The following is an 18,331-nucleotide window of genomic DNA, read 5'->3' on the forward strand; positions in this document are numbered from 1 at the left end:
AATTATACGACGAGCCCTTTTTTTCCCATAAGCCTTCGCGGCGATTCGGTTCCTCTACAAACACCATCATGGTGGGTGCGGCTTTCTGGCATGTCCAAGCGTTTGTGCTTCCTTTCCTGATGCTCGGTCTTAAGTTTCATCGAAATAACTTTGTTGTTTTGTCTTGTTTGTTACAGTCTGAATATAATGAGGACCAGATTGCCGGTAAGTGCAACTCAAATCTTCACCTCACTCCTTCCTCTCCTCTCCCCCTCAACTCGGTGCAAATCTACCAGTACCATTCAGACATTTGTAACGATATGATCATTTATCAATATCAATTCCATGGGGGACGTTCACTTCCCGTGAAATAGACCTGCGATCGAGGGACGTTAAATCGAGAGGTTTCCCAATTTCCGCTTCGTTTCTTCACACTTTCCCGCGTTTTTGCAAACCTTTTTGGGTTTGAGGCTTGTGAGTTGTGTTTGCAGAACCGGAAGGGAAGGCAGCATCGTGTGAGGGGGAAAAAGCAAGGGGTTAAAGGATATGAGAGAACTTGGGCGGGAACTACGAATCCCGAGGGGTGTGGTCGCGACCGGACTGTGACGTCACGATCCGTGACGTATGTCCACGCCGTCCCGCGTCTGGAATGACACGCACGGTTGACGTCGCGTTCCGTCAGTTTGTGTGGCGTTCTGGGCTCCCTGGTGGTTTCCGCCCCGGATCTGCCTTTATCGGCCTCGGGCAGCGGGTTTCTTGCCCTGTAAACCGCATTGGTTTCCTCTTGGTACAGTTCACTCTTTTTGTGTTCCTCACACACTTTGCCTTTGGCTTGCACCGTCACCCTTTGTTAATATCAGTTTTATTCCTAGGAAGCTGTAAATTCCACCTGCACACACTTCTTCCTTGTTTTGCTCTTGATGCATTCATAGTTGCTTAACTGTTTGCTTTTAACTTCTTTTCTTTCTCTTTTTTTTTTTTTTTTTTACATTTTCCAAAGTTCACGATTTGTGTACCTTTGGGTCAGATTCTGCTGCACATTTGGCATTTTGTTCTACCTTTACATTCTTATCCATGAGCATCTCATGTGGCAATGTTGCCACCCTCACCAGAGTTGTTGCGGGCTTTCACCACTGTAACACCACCTGCTGCGGATGGTAAATGCAAACGCAGGTAGTCCACCCCTCTTTCCATGTTCCAATGTGTCATCGCATTGTAAACTGGAACAGCACTCAGTAGAGCGCATACCTCCGCCAGACCAATCGGTTTACGTTTTGTATCCCAACCCTGGTGTTGGGCTAGCGGCTAGGGTGCCGGCTTAGGATCCTAGGATCCTGGGTTCGAATCCCGGTCGATTGCTGAATTAACGCCAGGGGGGTTGACTCAGCCTGTCATCCTTCCGAGGTCGGCTAATTGAGTCCCAGTTCACTGGTAATTCCCTGTTTGTCGTTAAAGGCGGCAAAAAGGGTTGGCGTCAGGAAGGGCATCCGGCCGTAAAACATTGCTTCAAAAAGGGGACCGAAAAACAACAACAACCACGGTTCCCGAAAAAGGCCAACCCCCGCTTTGCGGGGAAAAATGGCCTCTAAAGGTGGTTTTTTATATCCCACTCTTAGGCGGGATCTCCATCCGGACCATTCGTCCTTGTCGTACAAGATCTAATCGGCTTATTCTTGCCACCTGCCCAACTCATCCACCAAGTTTTGTGCTAACCCGTCCACAGCTTTTTTAAATATCATGCTATATATATTATTTTTGGCTCTGTCTCTCGATAGTAAAGAATCACTCAAAAAAAAAAACCCCCCCAAAAAAACTTCTCGGATTGGGATCTGGATCCACACCAAAATCGAATTAATTGGTGCTTGACACACAACCAACCTGTCCACGAAGTTTCGTCCAAATCTGTCTAACTTTGAGATATCCTGCTCACAGACACACAGACAAACTGGCAAATACATAACCTTCGTCCACCTCAGGTGACAGAGGTAAAACATCCCTCTCACAAAGCTGGCCAAGCTGATGGTCTTGCGCACCTCAAATTGGGATGCACTTTAACGAGTCGACTGCCTGCTTGGCATCAGAACTGTCGATTTGTATTTAGCCGAGAGCTACTTTTTGTCTCCAATATCTATGGACGAATTGGTTAAATGGCAGCATACTGACCATGGGGCCCACAATTGGACAGAAGTAAGGGAATGAACGAACAGGAAAAGAGACGGAGGAGACACAGTACCCTGCGGATATGTGGGTTTGGGTAAATAGGGTTAATAGGGATAGAAAATATCGCAGGGAGGGATGGGGGGAATGATGCAAGATGGTGGTGCACCACTTGAAGAGTGGGACAGATCAGCCCCTGGAAGGTTGATTCCACAAACTGGAGAATAATGCAGGTGTGCAGTCATCCTAGAATATGAGTTTAGTCATTATGAGGTTACTAGAGGAGCTGGTGAGGGTCAGAGCCGTGAGAGAGCATATTAGTGGTGTGGCTAACCCAAGATTTTGGCTGAATCGTGCACTTTGGGTTAAAAGCATAAAACTTGGCACATACAGTATAAGACCACTCCTCCTTGCATCTTCAGACAAGAACAATGTGATTCGATTTTGGTTAAGGTTTGGATCCAGATCTGACATTGGTGGGATACAAAATGTAAACCGTTCAACCTGGAGGAGGTATCCACCCTACCATGTGCCATTCTAATTACCTCTGCCACCAAATGTGGATGGAGGTTGTTTTCACCCCTGTCCGTCTGTCTGTCTGTGAACAAGATATCTCAAAAAGTTGTAGACAGATTCGGACGAAATTTGGCAGAGGTAGTGTACAGTCGTGGCCAAAAATATTGGCACCCTTACACTTTTTTCAAATGACTCACAATTTTCTCTAAAAATAAGTTTAAATTGATGAAAGTATTTTGGCTCCACAATTCTTTATTTCACTGTTAATATTGCAGAACCTTTGTTTTTTATTCAGAACTTAATATATCCTTTTAAATCGGAAAATAAAAAGAAATGGCATTGACAAAATCACTGACACCCAAGACTTAATATTTGGTAGCACAGCCTTTGGACAAAATAACTGCAGTCAAGCACTTCCTATAGCCATGAATGAGCTTCCTACACCTTCTGGCTACAGTGCCATGGGCCTTAAACTTCCTGATAACATTGCATATGGTGAACACAGGAACATCAAGGTCTCTGGAGATGGATTTGAAACCTTGAGATTGTCCATGCTTGGCTACAATCTTGTGCCTGACCTCAGAGAATTCTCTGATTTTCTTTCTTTTCTCCATGCTCATTGCGGTACACACTGACACAAAACAGCAGAATAACTCCTTTTCTCCATTCAAACTGGTTGAATGAGTGGTTTTTATATTGCAGGCACCTGTACAGTGGCAACTTCACTGTACAGAAGACGAAGAAGGTGTTCTCTTCAATCCCAATCGAATCGAAATCTTGCAAAAATCGTGATCCAATAGGTGATTTAAATTACAAAGTAAAGGAGAATCACCTGCTTGAAATCTAATTAAATTGAACAACTTCTAAAAGGTGCCAATAATATTGTCAAGAACAGCACTCGGTAGAGCGCATACCTTCGCCAGGCCCTTTTAGGATTTCTGTGTGGAATAAGCTAAGATATAGTATTTTTTTGACCTTTTTTTTGTTTTGTTCCACTGTAAACCAAAGAAATACATTTGTGGATACCAAAATATTTTTTAATTTCAACAATTTTCTGGCAGAAATGGTGCATTCTTTGAAAAAGTGCAATGATGCCAATATTGTTGGCCACGACTGTATGTGACGAGGACAAAATGATTAAATTTTGGTGAAGATCCAGATTCAGATCCGGCTTGTTAGTGGGGCAACTTAGCATAACAATTGTGCATTTTGTGAAGAAAGCACCAAATTTGGCACACTAGTAGACTATCATGTTATGAAAAGATCTGGATATTGGGCCATCTCAGATTCAGAGATTTGATTTTTGCAAGATTTCGATTCGATTGGGATCGAAGAGAACACCTTCTTCGTCTTCTGTACAGTGAAGTTGCCAGCCCTGAATTCTCTGGCTACATCTGGGTGCTTCATTGGGAGTGCAACCATGTCCCTCAGGTGAACAGGGACCCACCTGGCATAGTGTGTGTGTTCTAAGGCATGGAACCATGGGACCAGTTCCGTCAGGGCATCAAGGTACATGGTGAATGAAGCCTGCCGCAGAGAACGCACGTAGACCAGTAGCAACATCTCTAGTTCCAGCACAGTTGCCCAGTACTGAAAGTTGGGAATGTCTTCTCCTCTCTGGTGACACCAGTCTTCGAACTCAGGCAGGTCTTCTGCATCATCAGCATACGTCATACAGTGGCGTTCATACGCACGGTGTTGCAGGATGTGCAGTGCCGCTGCAGTGATTTGATGAGCTCTTCTTGTGCGGGTGACGTGGGCAGCTCGCAGGAAGGAGTCGGCCGTCCCTGGCGTTGCAATCTCAGCTTGAAAATCTGCAAAATCTGCAAATCTTGCAAAAATCAAATCTCTGAATCTGAGATGGCCCAATATCCAGATCTTTTCATAATATGATAGTCTACTAGTGTGCCAAATTTGGTGCTTTCCTCACAAAATGCACAATTGTTATGCTATATTTAGCTTAGCTGCCGGACTATGTAGAATTATTCAAGTGATTCTTCCCCATTGGGAGATGGGGCCGAAAATGATATATAGCACGCTATCTCTCTTGGATTTGGACAAAGCTTGGTGGACCGGTTAGGTGTGTGACAAGGACGAGTTGATTCGATATTGGTGAAGATCTGAACATGGATTCGGATACGATCGTTATTTAATTTTCGAGTGATTCTTCACTAATGAGAGATCAGGGGAAAAAGCGATATATAACATGATATTTCAAAAAAGTTATGTACGAGTTATGACTAAACTTGGTGGACGAGTCGGTTCGGTGACGAGAACAAGTCGATTCGATTTTGGTTCTGGTCCGAATCCAGATCCGGCCTATCATTGGGATACAAAACATCAACTGTTTAGCCTGGTGGAGGTATGCGCTCTACCGAGTGCCGTTCTAATTATTTGCTAATGCATTTGCCTGGTTGGGCATATCAGGTTTCGCTCGTCCCAACATCTAAGGCACAAGCTGATATTTTCTTGTTGGAACAGCTCGAGATACAATTGTGTATGACACGGGTATTGCAGCGATTGTTTGTCTTCTATTCATTTCCATCAAGCACTAGGCCAAGTTTGCTAAACTGGCCTTCCATTGTTGGGCGCTGCATCAAAGAAATGCCAGTGCCATTAAATGAATATGTTGCTGTAGTGGAGCAAGTGTTGTGGTTATTATTATTATTGACGACTGCTGTTGTGAACACATGTTGACAGCTTTTGAGGACGCACCACCATTTCCCTTTCATTGCACATCCGGAATGTTTGTTCGGAATGTCTGTTGTAGAGATTGCAAGTACGTACATGATCAGGAGGGGCACAAACACGCGCTGCAATGTCATATAAGAGCTCGCTTTCTTGTCTCTCCATGCATGTTTAAGCCAAGATAGATAAGATGAGTGCTGGCATTTCTTTGTTAAATGATGTGTGAAATGATATTTAAAGTTATTATAAAATTATTTTTAATAAATAAAATTGCCATAACTTTAAGGATGCCATGGGAACTTTGGGGCCCGCTTCCCTGCATGTTACTCGCAGATGGGTGCATAATTTCCCCATGGATTTGTACAGTGTATGCTCCTCATTGTCGTTACCAAAAATGTTAGTTTTCAGTTTTATTTATTGTCTTCTTGTATGTATTATTAATCAAAAAATAGGTATCTATTTTATTTTCTCAGAAACCACACACACACACACAATTTCAATGGCACTTGACCACAACCACTTGCACCAAAGTTTGTTTACAGCATAAACAAAATCGAGGTCAAAAGGGGTCTATGGGGCGAGGCAGGGAGGGATAGCCTCCCAAAATAGGTATGCTTTTGTTTGTTTGTTTAATGTCTTATGATTATGTTAGTATGATTCTACATCCTGCCCTGTCTTCTGGCAACCATTGAAATTGGTTTAAAATACCGTGATACTGTTTAAAATACCTTTAGTCAGTGTGGTCTACTGTTTTATTCTACCAGGGGTGCTGCCCCTGTTTTTATCATGATTATGTGCTCTGTCTGTAATATCACTTGCTAATTAATTATTTGCTGCATGTTTAAATCTTCGTACGACAAACATTCGAGATATATATATATATATATATATATATATATATATATATATATATATATATATATATATATATATATATATACATTGTGTGCTGCTTGATGGTCATGTGTTTCTAGAATTCAGGGAAGCATTCGCTTTGTTTGACCGCACTGGGGATGGGAAGATCCAATATTGTCAATGTGGGGACCTGATGCGTGCTCTGGGCATGAACCCCACCAATGCAGAGGTGGACAAACTGCTGGGAAACCCAAGGAAAGATGGTAAACCCTTTCCTACCATCCCTATTTGAAACTTGTGGATGGGGCATTTGAAATGTTTTCTTTTTGGTGGAATTACCACTTCTTGCTCTATCTGCTTCATTCCTGGTTCACAAACTGATTTGGCTACTATATTGGTTATGTGCTCCAATAGCACTCTCCTCTCTTACGTGTGACAAGTCTGTTGGATGTGCTCCTTTGTGCTGTGTCACTGAGCAGAGATGCAGTCCAGGTTCCTGGATTTTGAGCAGTTCCTGCCCATGTTCCACGCCATAAGCAAGTGTAAGGAGCCAGGCTCACTCGAGGAGTTTGTAGAGGGTCTACGGGTCTTTGACAAGGATGGCAATGGAACTGTGATGGCAGCGGAACTCAGACACGTCCTTGGCACCCTTGGTATGTACAATTTGATGAAACCATGAGATTGTAGTTTTAGAACACCTGACCTGCCTACCTTTTGGGAAATTGCTCACTTGGTTAGTTTTTTCCTGTTTTTTTTTTTTTTTTTTTTTTTTTTCCAGACTGTCTGCGGAATGATTACAAAATTTGTGTATTTTGCCTTTTTGTGCTCACATCAGCCTTTGAGACAAACTTTTTCTGTCGACAGTGTCTGCTTCATTATGCTTGTATATGAGGTGTAGTCCATATGTAGGGATGGAACGGGACCAAAAATGGTTGCCCCATCAAATGTGTACAAAACGATATGCTTAAAAACGACTATTATATAAAGTAAAGTTATAAGCCTTAAATTTTTATGATTTGTGTATAAAATGTTTTATTTTATTTTATGCCTCCACCACCAAAGTTGCCAGAGGAATTGTGTTTTTGGGTTGTCCGTGTGCCCGTTCGTCCTCGATATGTTTTTGTCACCGCAATAACTTAGGAATGGCTGAAGGGATCCAAGTCAAACTTGGTACAAGTTTGTATAATGATGTAAAGATGAACTGATTTGATTTTGGGGTCAAGAGGTCAAAGGTCCCATTCGGTAAAAATTATGTTGCTGCGGTCGTTCGGTAAAAATTATGTTGCTGCGGTAACTCGTGAACCAGTGATGGGATTTTTCTTTACCAAACTTGGTACAAGTATGTATAATGATGTCATAATGTGGGCGGAGGCATATCGGTCGATCCCATGACGTCAAAGTGCTGTTCTAGTTATTCTTTGCGATGAGGCGCTGTGCTCGGCTGTCCGTTTTTTTTTTTTTTTTTGCAGGCTTCCTCCCCTGCTGTTTGTTTGTGTCTGTGTCCTGTGTAAATTGTTCTCGTATATTTTGTAATTTGTGCTTACATCTGCTCTGATGCTCAGATATTTATCGTTTGCTTGTCTGTCTTTGTCCGCCTTTGTCCGCACAGAATAAATATGATTTTCTCTGCAACCGTTGGTCCGATTGACAGGAAATTTTCACCATCGGTGCACCTTCTCCTGTATAATTATTTAATGACAATTATGACGTCATCGGTCACTTGGGACGGACACCATCTTGGAAAACCCGAAAAACTTTAGACCTCATTCTCCGAAAGCGCTGCATAGAAAAAATTGAGACATGGCTCATTGTAAAGAACTCCCCATGGGGAATAACGTATATTAATGATGCCATAGGTTCCTCCATTATGACGTCATAAGTCGACAAGTTCAAAACTTCATCCTATCAAGATGAAATTTCTTGAGCGTCATCTATGGATAAATTGGTGGAGAAAAAAAACAATGAGAGTCATCGGTCACGTGGTTCGGCCGCCATATTTGTTAACACAAAAGTCTTAAAAACACTAAAACACGTCCTGGTGAGGGTCTGCAATCTCTGATTGCTCTTTCTGGTTTTCGCTTGTATTTGGCAGGAGAGAAAATGAATGAGGACGAGATAGAACAGCTGCTTGCTGGCCATGAGGATGGTAATGGCTGCATCAACTACGAAGGTTTGTCTGTAGTCTTGTTATATACTCAAAGGCAAAAGTTATTGTGACGCACAAACAACAAACAGAATCAGTGTTAAACTTTTACTGCTGCGAATGAAATGTTATTACTTGGAAAGACAAATGTTTCAAGGTATGGTAACGATCAACAGTCCATAAGAACAGCGCACCTGGCATATGCAAATGGGCCACAACACAAGAGGGGGTTCACAAGCAAGTTCACACGGTCAGTTGCGAGTGTGTCCATCTTGTGCATTGATGCAGGCCTGGCACCTTCGCCTCATTGAGGCCACTAAACGTCGATGAAAGTCCTGGGGAAGATCATTCCTTATCCGAGGAAGGATTTGGCGGAGTTCCTGCAGCGTTGTTGGAGGATTCGGATGATGTCGTAAACGTCACTCCATTTCATCCCAGACGTGTTCAATGGGTGACAAATCAGGGGATCTTGCGGGCCAGGGTAACACATTAACATTGTTCTGATTAAGATACTGCTGTACAACTCGAGCAACGTGTGGTCTGGCGTTATTGTGTTGAAACGTCACTCCACGGCTGTTCTGTTGCAAAAACGGTAAAGCGGCCATTTGCAAAATCTCGTCTCGGTACCTTACAGCATTCAAGTTCCCCTCGATCACAATAGTTGGCGTCCTTGCTGCAGCTGTTATCCCACCTCAGATCATAATGCCCCCACCTCCAAAACGATCCCCTTCCAGAACATATGGCCCGATGTCGCCATAAGTGCCAAATGGTGTTTCTATGGACGTTGAATCGACGAGAAACGTCACGCTGCGAGGTACCAGACTGAAGCATACCTATAGCTCTCCATCTGTCATTTTCCCCGAGGTGTGGCATGTCAAAATTGTTCCAGAACGATGAATAGGTGTTTTTCTGACTTCTGCACTTCTTAAGACTGCATTGAGTGGAAATGATAAGCGTCTGGTTGTCTGGCCTTTTAAAGTGAACATTGCTGGCCATTTTTCTCGAATATGTCATGCTTCTTGCAATTCGAACAACAACTGCTTGGTTGCGTTTCTTCGACCATTTTAACACACTTTCTCTGGTTCAAATCCAAAAATTCATTCACAAGATTACCAATGAAAAAATTCCATGTCACAATAACTTTTGCCTCTGAGTATGTATATACAGTCACGTGAAAAAGTAAGTACACCCCATGTAAAGTTTTGACTTTTTCAACATATTTCAACATAGATATTTGATCTTCATTTCAACAATATTGACAGATAAAGGTGATATAATATAACAAATATTATGAAACATTTACATTTTGTAGTCCATTGTATAATTTAAATAAACATAAATGCAAATTTCGCATGTGGAAAAAGTAAGTACACCCCCACATTTATCACTACCTCAAATACCTAAAATTAGAATCAGGTGCACCAGCTCAGGTGCAAATGATTAGAACATCGTTAGAGAGGATCTTGGAGGAACCTGTCTTATTTAAACCTCAGACATTTCGTTTGGTTTGCTCTTTGTTGTTGAAGTGTGTGGCATGACCATGCCTAGATCAAAAGAGCTCTCTGAGGCCTTCAGAAAGAAGGTTATAGATGCCTACGAGTCTGGGAAGGGATTTAAAAAGATCAACAAACAATATGAAATCAATCATTCGACTGTCCGGAAGATCATCTACATGTGGAGAAGATTCCAAACAACTGCCAACTTGTTCAGGCCAGGCCGCTCCAGCAAGTTCAGCCCGAGAGCAGACCGCAAGATGCTGAAAGAAGTCTCTAAGAAACCCAGAATGTCATCACGGGACCTACAGGTAGCTCTTGCCACTGTTGATGTCAAAGTGCACGAGTCTACCATTAGAAAGAGGCTGCACAAATTTGATCTACATGGGAAGTGTGCCAGGAGGAAACCTTTGCTGTCCAGAAAGAACATCAGGGAAAGACTAAAGTTTGCCAATGAACACCGAGGCAAAGACCAGCACTTCTGGAACAATGTGCTCTGGACAGATGAGTGAAAGGTGGAGCTATTTTGCCACAGCACCAGAAGACATGTTTGGCGAAAACCAAAGACAGCATTTGACCACAAGAACCTGATACCAACTGTAAAGCATGCCTGACCAACTGCATCAGGGCCTGGGCAGCTCACCATCATAGAATCCACGATGAATTCTTCATTGTTACCAGAGGGTGCTTGAGGATAATGTGAGGCCATCTGTCGGAAAGTTGAAGCTCAACCGAAGGTGGACCTTGCAACATGACAATGACCCTAAACATATCAGTAAATCCACCAAGGAATGGCTGAAAAGAAAGAAATGGAGGGTTCTGGAATGGCCAAGTCAAAGCCCGGATCTAAATCCCATCGAGATGTGGGGGGATTTGAAACGAGCTGTGCATGCAAGAAACACCTCAAACATCGCACAGCTGAAAGAATTCTGCATGGAGGAGTGGGCAAAATTTTCTCCCAGTCGATGTCAGAGACTGTTAGACAGTTATAAGAAACGCCTACTTGAGGTTGTTTCTGCCAAAAGGGGCAACACCACCTATTAGAGCTAAGGGTGTACTTACTTTTTCCACATGCGAAATTTGCATTTATGTTTATTTAAATTATACAATGGACTACAAAATGTAAATGTTTCATGATATTTGTTATATTATATCACCTTTATCTATCAATATTGTTGAAATGAAGATCAAATAGCTGTACGTTGAAATATGTTGAAATAGTCAAAACTTTACATGGGGTGTACTTACTTTTTCACGTGACTGTATATATATATATATATATATATATATATATATAGATATGAGCATGGCTCAGATAGTGGGTACACCCATTGTTACATTAAGGGCAAAATATGTTGTTCAAGGGAATATAAAATGCAACCTATTATGTTAATGTAAGTGTATTTAAGTATCTAAATCTAGAATTTCAGACCTGCAGCATGTTCTGTTAAAAAATTATTTGCGAAGACATACAACACACTCAATACAGGCTTATATTGATATGCACATAACTCGGTGTCCACTTTAATCGGTTATTTGCAGTGTGTGTGTTGTTTTTTAAAAATGTAATATGAAGCTCAATCTTGATCACTATGGGCATCATGCTCAACAAATATTTCAGCAAATTTGCTTCAGTCACAAAATTTTGGGCAAATGAAATTTGGACACCGTTATGTGCATATCACCAGCATGGGCCAACACCACACAATATGCAAACTTAGAAAAAAAAAAAAAGTGTTCAGCAAAATGATTGTAAAATTGTTAGAAAGACATAGGAGAATACAAACATATTTGGAAGTATTTTAATGGACCCTAAAAAGTCAATATATTTCCAGAAACATGAAAAGATGTGTCGAGGACGTGCACATAACTCGGACACCAAACTTGATGTTGTAATGTTACACTTTAACCCAATTGAAATTCTTTGGCTAATATGACCAATTTCAACATCACCATGAGCGAGATATTAATAACAGTACCTTAACCTCACATATGGTGTTGAAACAACTCTACCAAACAACTTTACCAAGTTGCAGTTTGTTGCATTTAACCATCTTAACATGTCTATTTTATATCCTTTGTACTCTTTATCTGTTTGTCTCCCGCGATGAAGCTAACTCCAGGGGCCTTTCACTCACTCACGGCAGGCAGGTTGGTGGTCTTTCCGTCTACTACCGACTCCTCTCTGGCCTTTCCCCCCCCCCCCCCCCCCCAGCTCTCTCTGGGCTCTGTCCCGCAAATATTCCTACAGGTCGCACAAGATCTGCCTGCAACCCTCTTATGGTTAAACTGCCAAAATCAAGACTCTCTGCTCACCTTCACTCCTTCATTCCTCTTTTCTCCCGCCTCTGGAACAAACTCCCTCACTCTCTTCAATCCCACTCCACCCTCCAGGTCTTTAAAACAGCTGTTCACCACCATCTCTTATCTTCCCCCATCCAAAACCTTGATCTTTTCTACCCCCGCTAATTTCACCCCAAATCCACTTTTTTGAAATACCAACTTCTGTACTGGAAGTCCTTGGTGTCCTTGTGTTTTATACTTTTCCCACCCCCCCCCCCTTCCCACGCCTCCTCCCCCCAAGCCCTCTCCCTCCCACACATGTCCCTGCTCTCAAATGTTGTGTTTGTGTGCTTCCCCTTCTCTCCCCATCTTGTCTTCCGCTCCCTCTTTTTATATACTTTGTTTGTCTGGTTGATTTGTTTGTGAAATAAATGTTAGCTCTTTCACGAGCCTCGATTCAGTATACAAAAAAAAAAAAAAAAAAAATTGTGATGAACAGTGATCGTAAATCAATAAATGTGAACAAATTCTGATCATTTACTCGAGATTCACCGATAGAAATGAAAGCCATTCGGCACATAACATGGACATCGCAGGATGCTTGTCCAAGTTATGTGCGGTATTACAACTTCGGTGTCAGCGTGACGTGCCGAATATGATAGCTTAAATTTACCTAAACACACATTTTTATTCATGGAGACAAATTATTTTTGCCTCTCCAAATGAAAAGCAGTACTTCATCAGAGAAACTCAGTAGAGAACAATATGGGGACGATGTTGATCTTCACAATGGCGCGTAACATGCGTCGGCACGAGCCAACCAAGAGAGGCATGAGGAAAATTAAACAGAAAAGCCATGAACTTCTGCAAAATATATCGTAAAAATTGATGCAATTTCTTTAGAGTTTTAACAAAACCTTCCTTTCGGTAATAAAGTAGATTCATAATTCTTACCTTGCAGGTCTTTATTCAACTGAAAACATTCAAATACTGGTTAAAGTGAAGAATGATCGGACGACGGCGAGCTCCGCGAGTCGAAATTGTAAACTCGGATTCGCACGTCACGCTAGTGAGGAGACACGGACACGCAGACGAATGCTGAGCTTGCCGGAGAATGATCGTTTGCAAGCGCGCGTGTGTGGTCTTATTGTTTTCACCGAGCAGGAAACTTGGTAAACAAGCATGATTTTCTGAAGACGGCGATCTATCGTTCGGATGAGGAGAGAGTGATATGCACGTGACGGGGCTGACACGAAAATTGCGAAGAATTTTATTTGTCCAGATTTTTTATTTTCCAATCACAACATTGACCTCCTCTTTTTCTCTTCTTGTTTTCCCACTTATTTTCAATAAATAAGGCCATATTTGGGACGGAAATTTAAGGAAACAATATCAGCCTTGGCTCCCCCATTTTCTCTGTTGCAACGGACACCAAGCGTTATGTGCGAATCTTGTTTTTCTGGCGGACCTACAACGCATTGGAAACTTGACTGTTGAACACAAAACATGATCAACACATAGTAGTGACATCCAGTTTTATTTTAAGAGTAACTACATTGAAAATAATCAACAGGAACGACACATGCAATGAGAAAAACATTTTAAAGAGCACAAATGTAACATTTCTTTTTATTATAAAGGCCATTTTTTGACGTACTTATATTCATCTATCTATAATTCCAGCAATCTCTGTGTGTGTGTGTGTGTGTGTGTGTGTGTGTGTGTGTGTGTGTGTGTGTCTGTGTGTCTGTGTGTCTCTGTGTGTGTTTGTTTGTCTGTGACCGCTGTTTCTCGACAACCACGGGTCCGATATACTTTAAACTTGCCAGGTATATTGCTGGGGACCCGAGGATGTGCCTTTTCAAGGTTTCATATTAATCGGACAAGTAGTTACCGAGCTATGTCCAAAAAACGATTCAACCAATCAGAGAGCAGCGAGCTATCACGTGTGCCGAACGTGCCGAACAGACTCTGCCTCGGACGGCACATTTGAGAGCGTATTCATTTATTTCACGTTGGCAAACTATGTTGGCGTTAAACTATGTTTTAAAACTAATTAAAACTAATTTGCGATTCTTTCGCTTTCCTGCGCGTTTGTGCACGCTATGGCGATTTCTTTACCAAACTCCGCAAGCCGTTCGCTTTGGACCAAACCATTTCATGTAAATAGAGGGGGGGGATTGTCACCGTACTCGCAAGCCGTTCGCTTTGGACCAAACCATTTCATGTAAATAGAGGGGGGGGGATTGTCACCGTACTCGCAAGCCGTTCGCTTTGGACCAAACCATTTCATGTAAATAGAGGGGGGGGATTGTCACCATACTCGCAAGCCGTTCGCTTTGGACCAAACCATTTCATGTAAATAGAGGGGGGGGGATATAATTTTAGATATATATATAGTACGGGCATGCCCTAGTATTATAAAAATCATAATTAAAATCATTTGTATTGCTGGTTTCTACAGGTCCACCAAGGTGTCTGCCTTCACATCTGAAAATTAGTTTTGTATCTAGGCACCTCATTTTTATTTTCTGGGGGAATTCATGCAAGCATAGTAAAGTGTATCCACTATCTGAGCCATGCATATATATATATATATATATATATGTATATACTCTGCCTGTGGGCATGCTGCAAGGCATCAAGCACACACACACATATATATATATATATATATATATATATATATATATATATATATATATATATATATATATATATATATATATATATATATATATATATATATATATATATATATATATATATATATATACACATACACACACACACACACACACACACACACACACACACACACACACACACACACACACACACACACACACACACACACACACACATGTATACATACATACATACATACATACGTATACATATGTATACATATACATACACACATACATACATACATACATATACTGAAACGCAAAAGAAACCTACCACCTTTGAAACCTTTAAATATCAACAATAACACTGCGTGTAGTAAATGTGTGAACTTATTTGTGGACAATAGTGTCCTCACTGTCAGACAAAACGGTTACGGATGGTCACTTGAACCTTCAATGGTCACTTCATAGCACAGCTGTTGAACAGCCGTTTCGACTGTCAGTGATTAGCCAAGGGGTACGGGATGATTTTAATGAGCTGTGCGTGATGTCTTGATATTGGCTTTAAAAAGGCCAGTGCAAAATGGGCATTTCAATCAACATGCCACGATTGTCAAGGGATCAACGGCAGCGTGCCGTGGGCATGCTGCAAGGCGGAATAAGCTACCTGCCACACACGCTATTGAAAGGGGACTGACATTAGTAGTGTATATATGTTGCTTCTGGGACACTCTCATTTTCCCATTGACTTGCATGTTAATTTTTCCCCTCCCTCATTGCCCCTAAACACCTCTATTTCTCTCACCCTGTTCTTTACGAACCTTCTAACCTTTTGACATGTTATCCTTATTCATTAGACCACTTAAACAATGGTCCTTCTGTGTGAACCTGTGATCCTTCTGACCTTATGGACCTTTTAACCTTTTACTCTTAATATCATCTGGTGAATCATCTTTGACCCACTCAAACAACGACCCTACAAATATTTGTTTATGCGTGGGAAATAATTTAATTCTCTTGCCACTCCCTTCACCATCAAATATATTAACAAAAAAGATGTTTGAGTTTGGTTCTTTATTAAGATATTTTAACTGAGCTAAGATAAAATGGTAAACCTCCCTCAATGTTCTTGTTTGAGCGCCTCCAGTGCCGCCCACTTTTTGGTAAACTCCACCCACTTTTTGGTAAACCACGCCCGCTTTTGTTAAGCCACGCCCACTTTTTGCTATGCCCCCGCCCACTTTTGCTAAGCTCCGCCCCCTTTTGCTAAGTCCCACCCACTTTATAAACTCTTCAGCATTGTATCATTTCCAGGTAATACATTACATCATTTTCAGGGAATTTCCATCACATCATTTCCAGTTAAGACACGCCCAGGTTTGCCCAGGGAATTTCCACAGGAAATGACACACACCCAGCCCTTCTTATAAAAGGCACCGACCACACAGGCTTTTTCAAACACGCTTTCTGCTTCACTTGAGAATGGACTACTATGCCGAAATGGAATGGGATAACTTTGCTATTCCTTGGAGTCCTACTACCTGTGTAGAACTCAACCTTCAGATTGATGAACTGGACTCGAACCTCATCAATGGAGGTAAGTTTGTTTATTTATTTATTTATTATTATTATTATTATTTTTTTTTTAGATGAGACTCATGTAAGAGTTAACAAAGTTTATTTTAATATTCATAGAGCTTGATTTATACAAATAAAAATATTGTATTAAATTAATACATTGTTATTTTCTTTCACAGGAAATTGTATCTGAGATACGAAATGAAAATTCTGCTTTTAACACAACTTGGGATGAAGTTATTTTTTTGTTTGAAGACATTTTGAACAACCAAGACCCCCAGAACGAGTTCTACCTTGATGACCCAGCCAAAGAGTTATACCTTGGAGATCCACAAAATCCTGAAAAAGAGTTTTACCATGATGATACTTGTTGTGAGTTATCAAAACAAAACCCACTGAACAAGTTCTACCTTGATGAGCCAGAATACAAGTCATACATTGGAGACCCACAAATTTCTGAAAATTGGGAAAGGGGAGTTCTCCCTGATGGTCCGCAGTTATACTATGTGAGACACATCATAGAAACCCTAAAAAATTGTGAAATGGGAATTCTCCCTGATGGTCCGCAGTTATACTATGTGAGACACATCATAGAAACCCTAAAAAATTGGGCAAGGAGAGTTCTCCCTGATGGTCCGCAGTTATACTATGTGAGACACATCATAGAAACCCTAAAAAATTGTGAAATGGGAATTCTCCCTGATGGTCCGCAGTTATACTATGTGAGACACATCATAGAAACCCTAAAAAATTGGGCAAGGAGAGTTCTCCCTGATGGTCCGCAGTTATACTATGTGAGACACATCATAGAAACCCTAAAAAATTGGGCAAGGAGAGTTCTCCCTGATGGTCCGCAGTTATACTATGTGAGACACATCATAGAAACCCTAAAAAATTGGGAAAGGGAAGTTTTCCCTGATGGTCCGCAGTTATACTATGTGAGACTTATGGAAACCCCCAATATTTCTGAAAATTGTGGTTCTACCTTGGGGACTTGGAAAGATGGTTATATTTTTGGAGACTCGGAATGGGGGTTTTCTTTTGATGACTCGGAATGTGATACCTATCTTGGAGGCTCAACAGGAATGTGGTTATACCTTGGGAACTTGGAAAGTTGGTTTTATTTTGGAGACTCTACCTGTGGGGTTCCTCTTGGAGACTCTTTGGATTCTAAAGCAATGAACAATGTTCTTTATTTAATGACGCTTGATTTAAGCAATATCAAGAAAGTTCGAGGAAGAAAATGCTGGAAAATTCTTTCTTCCCATTTCTACTTCTTCAAACTTGAAAGCCTTGAAAGACAGAATTGGAGGAAGAGGAAAAAAGAAAAAAAGAAATACGTATTTAAAAAAAGAAGAAAAGAAAGATTATGTTCGGGTTTGGGTGGGATTTTGAATGTGAGGGTTGGGGTTGGGTTAGGGATGGGATTGGGTTAGGGTTGGGATTTTGAATGTGAGGGTTAGGGATGGGTTGGGTTAGGTTAGGGATGGGGTTGGGTTAGGGTTGGGTTAGGGATGGGGTTGGGTTAGGGATGGGATTGGGTTAGGGTGGGATTTTGAATGTGAGGGTTAGGGATGGGGTTGGGTTAGGGATGGGGTTGGGTTAGGGATGGGGTTGGGTTAGGGTTGGGATTTTGAATGTGAGGGTTGGGGTTGGGTTAGGGATGGGATTGGGTTAGGGTTGGGATTTTGAATGTGAGGGTTAGGTTGGGTTAGGGATGGGGTTGGGTTAGGGTTGGGTATGGGATTGGGTTGGGTTAGGGATGGGGTTGGGTTAGGAATGGGTTGGGTTAGGGATGGGGTTGGGTTAGGGATGGGTTAGGGTTGGGTTTGGGTTAGGGATGGGGTTGGGTTAGGGATGGGGTTGGGTTAGGGTTTGTATATTATTATGACTCACTCACACATACACACACACACAAAAGTTAAGCCCCAACTGGAAAGTTGAGGGATTCTGTGTTTGGGGTTCACAGATTTAAAAACATATCCCCATTATACACACACAAAAGTTAA

General features: G+C 41.6%; 1 protein-coding gene across 2 annotated transcripts in view; it reads left to right on the forward strand.

The window, feature by feature from the left end:
- The window catches only part of LOC137433822 (myosin light polypeptide 6), a 34,346-nt gene continuing 16,015 nt past the window's right edge, over window positions 1-18,331 (forward strand). The window contains exons 1-5 of one of the 2 annotated variants that reach the window (XM_068126202.2): window positions 3-71; window positions 177-204; window positions 6,315-6,458; window positions 6,675-6,848; window positions 8,288-8,365. In XM_068126202.2, coding sequence (XP_067982303.1) covers window positions 69-71; window positions 177-204; window positions 6,315-6,458; window positions 6,675-6,848; window positions 8,288-8,365 — 427 coding nt within the window. In that variant the 5' untranslated portion in view covers window positions 3-68. Of the gene's footprint in view, window positions 72-176; window positions 205-6,314; window positions 6,459-6,674; window positions 6,849-8,287; window positions 8,366-18,331 lie in introns of both variants that reach the window. The other variant, XM_068126203.2, reaches the window with a different exon arrangement.

This window comes from Myxine glutinosa, chromosome 10 (genome assembly GCF_964187855.1).
Source record: "Myxine glutinosa chromosome 10, kmMyxGlut1.1, whole genome shotgun sequence".
Classification (NCBI taxonomy): Eukaryota; Metazoa; Chordata; class Myxini; order Myxiniformes; family Myxinidae; genus Myxine; species Myxine glutinosa.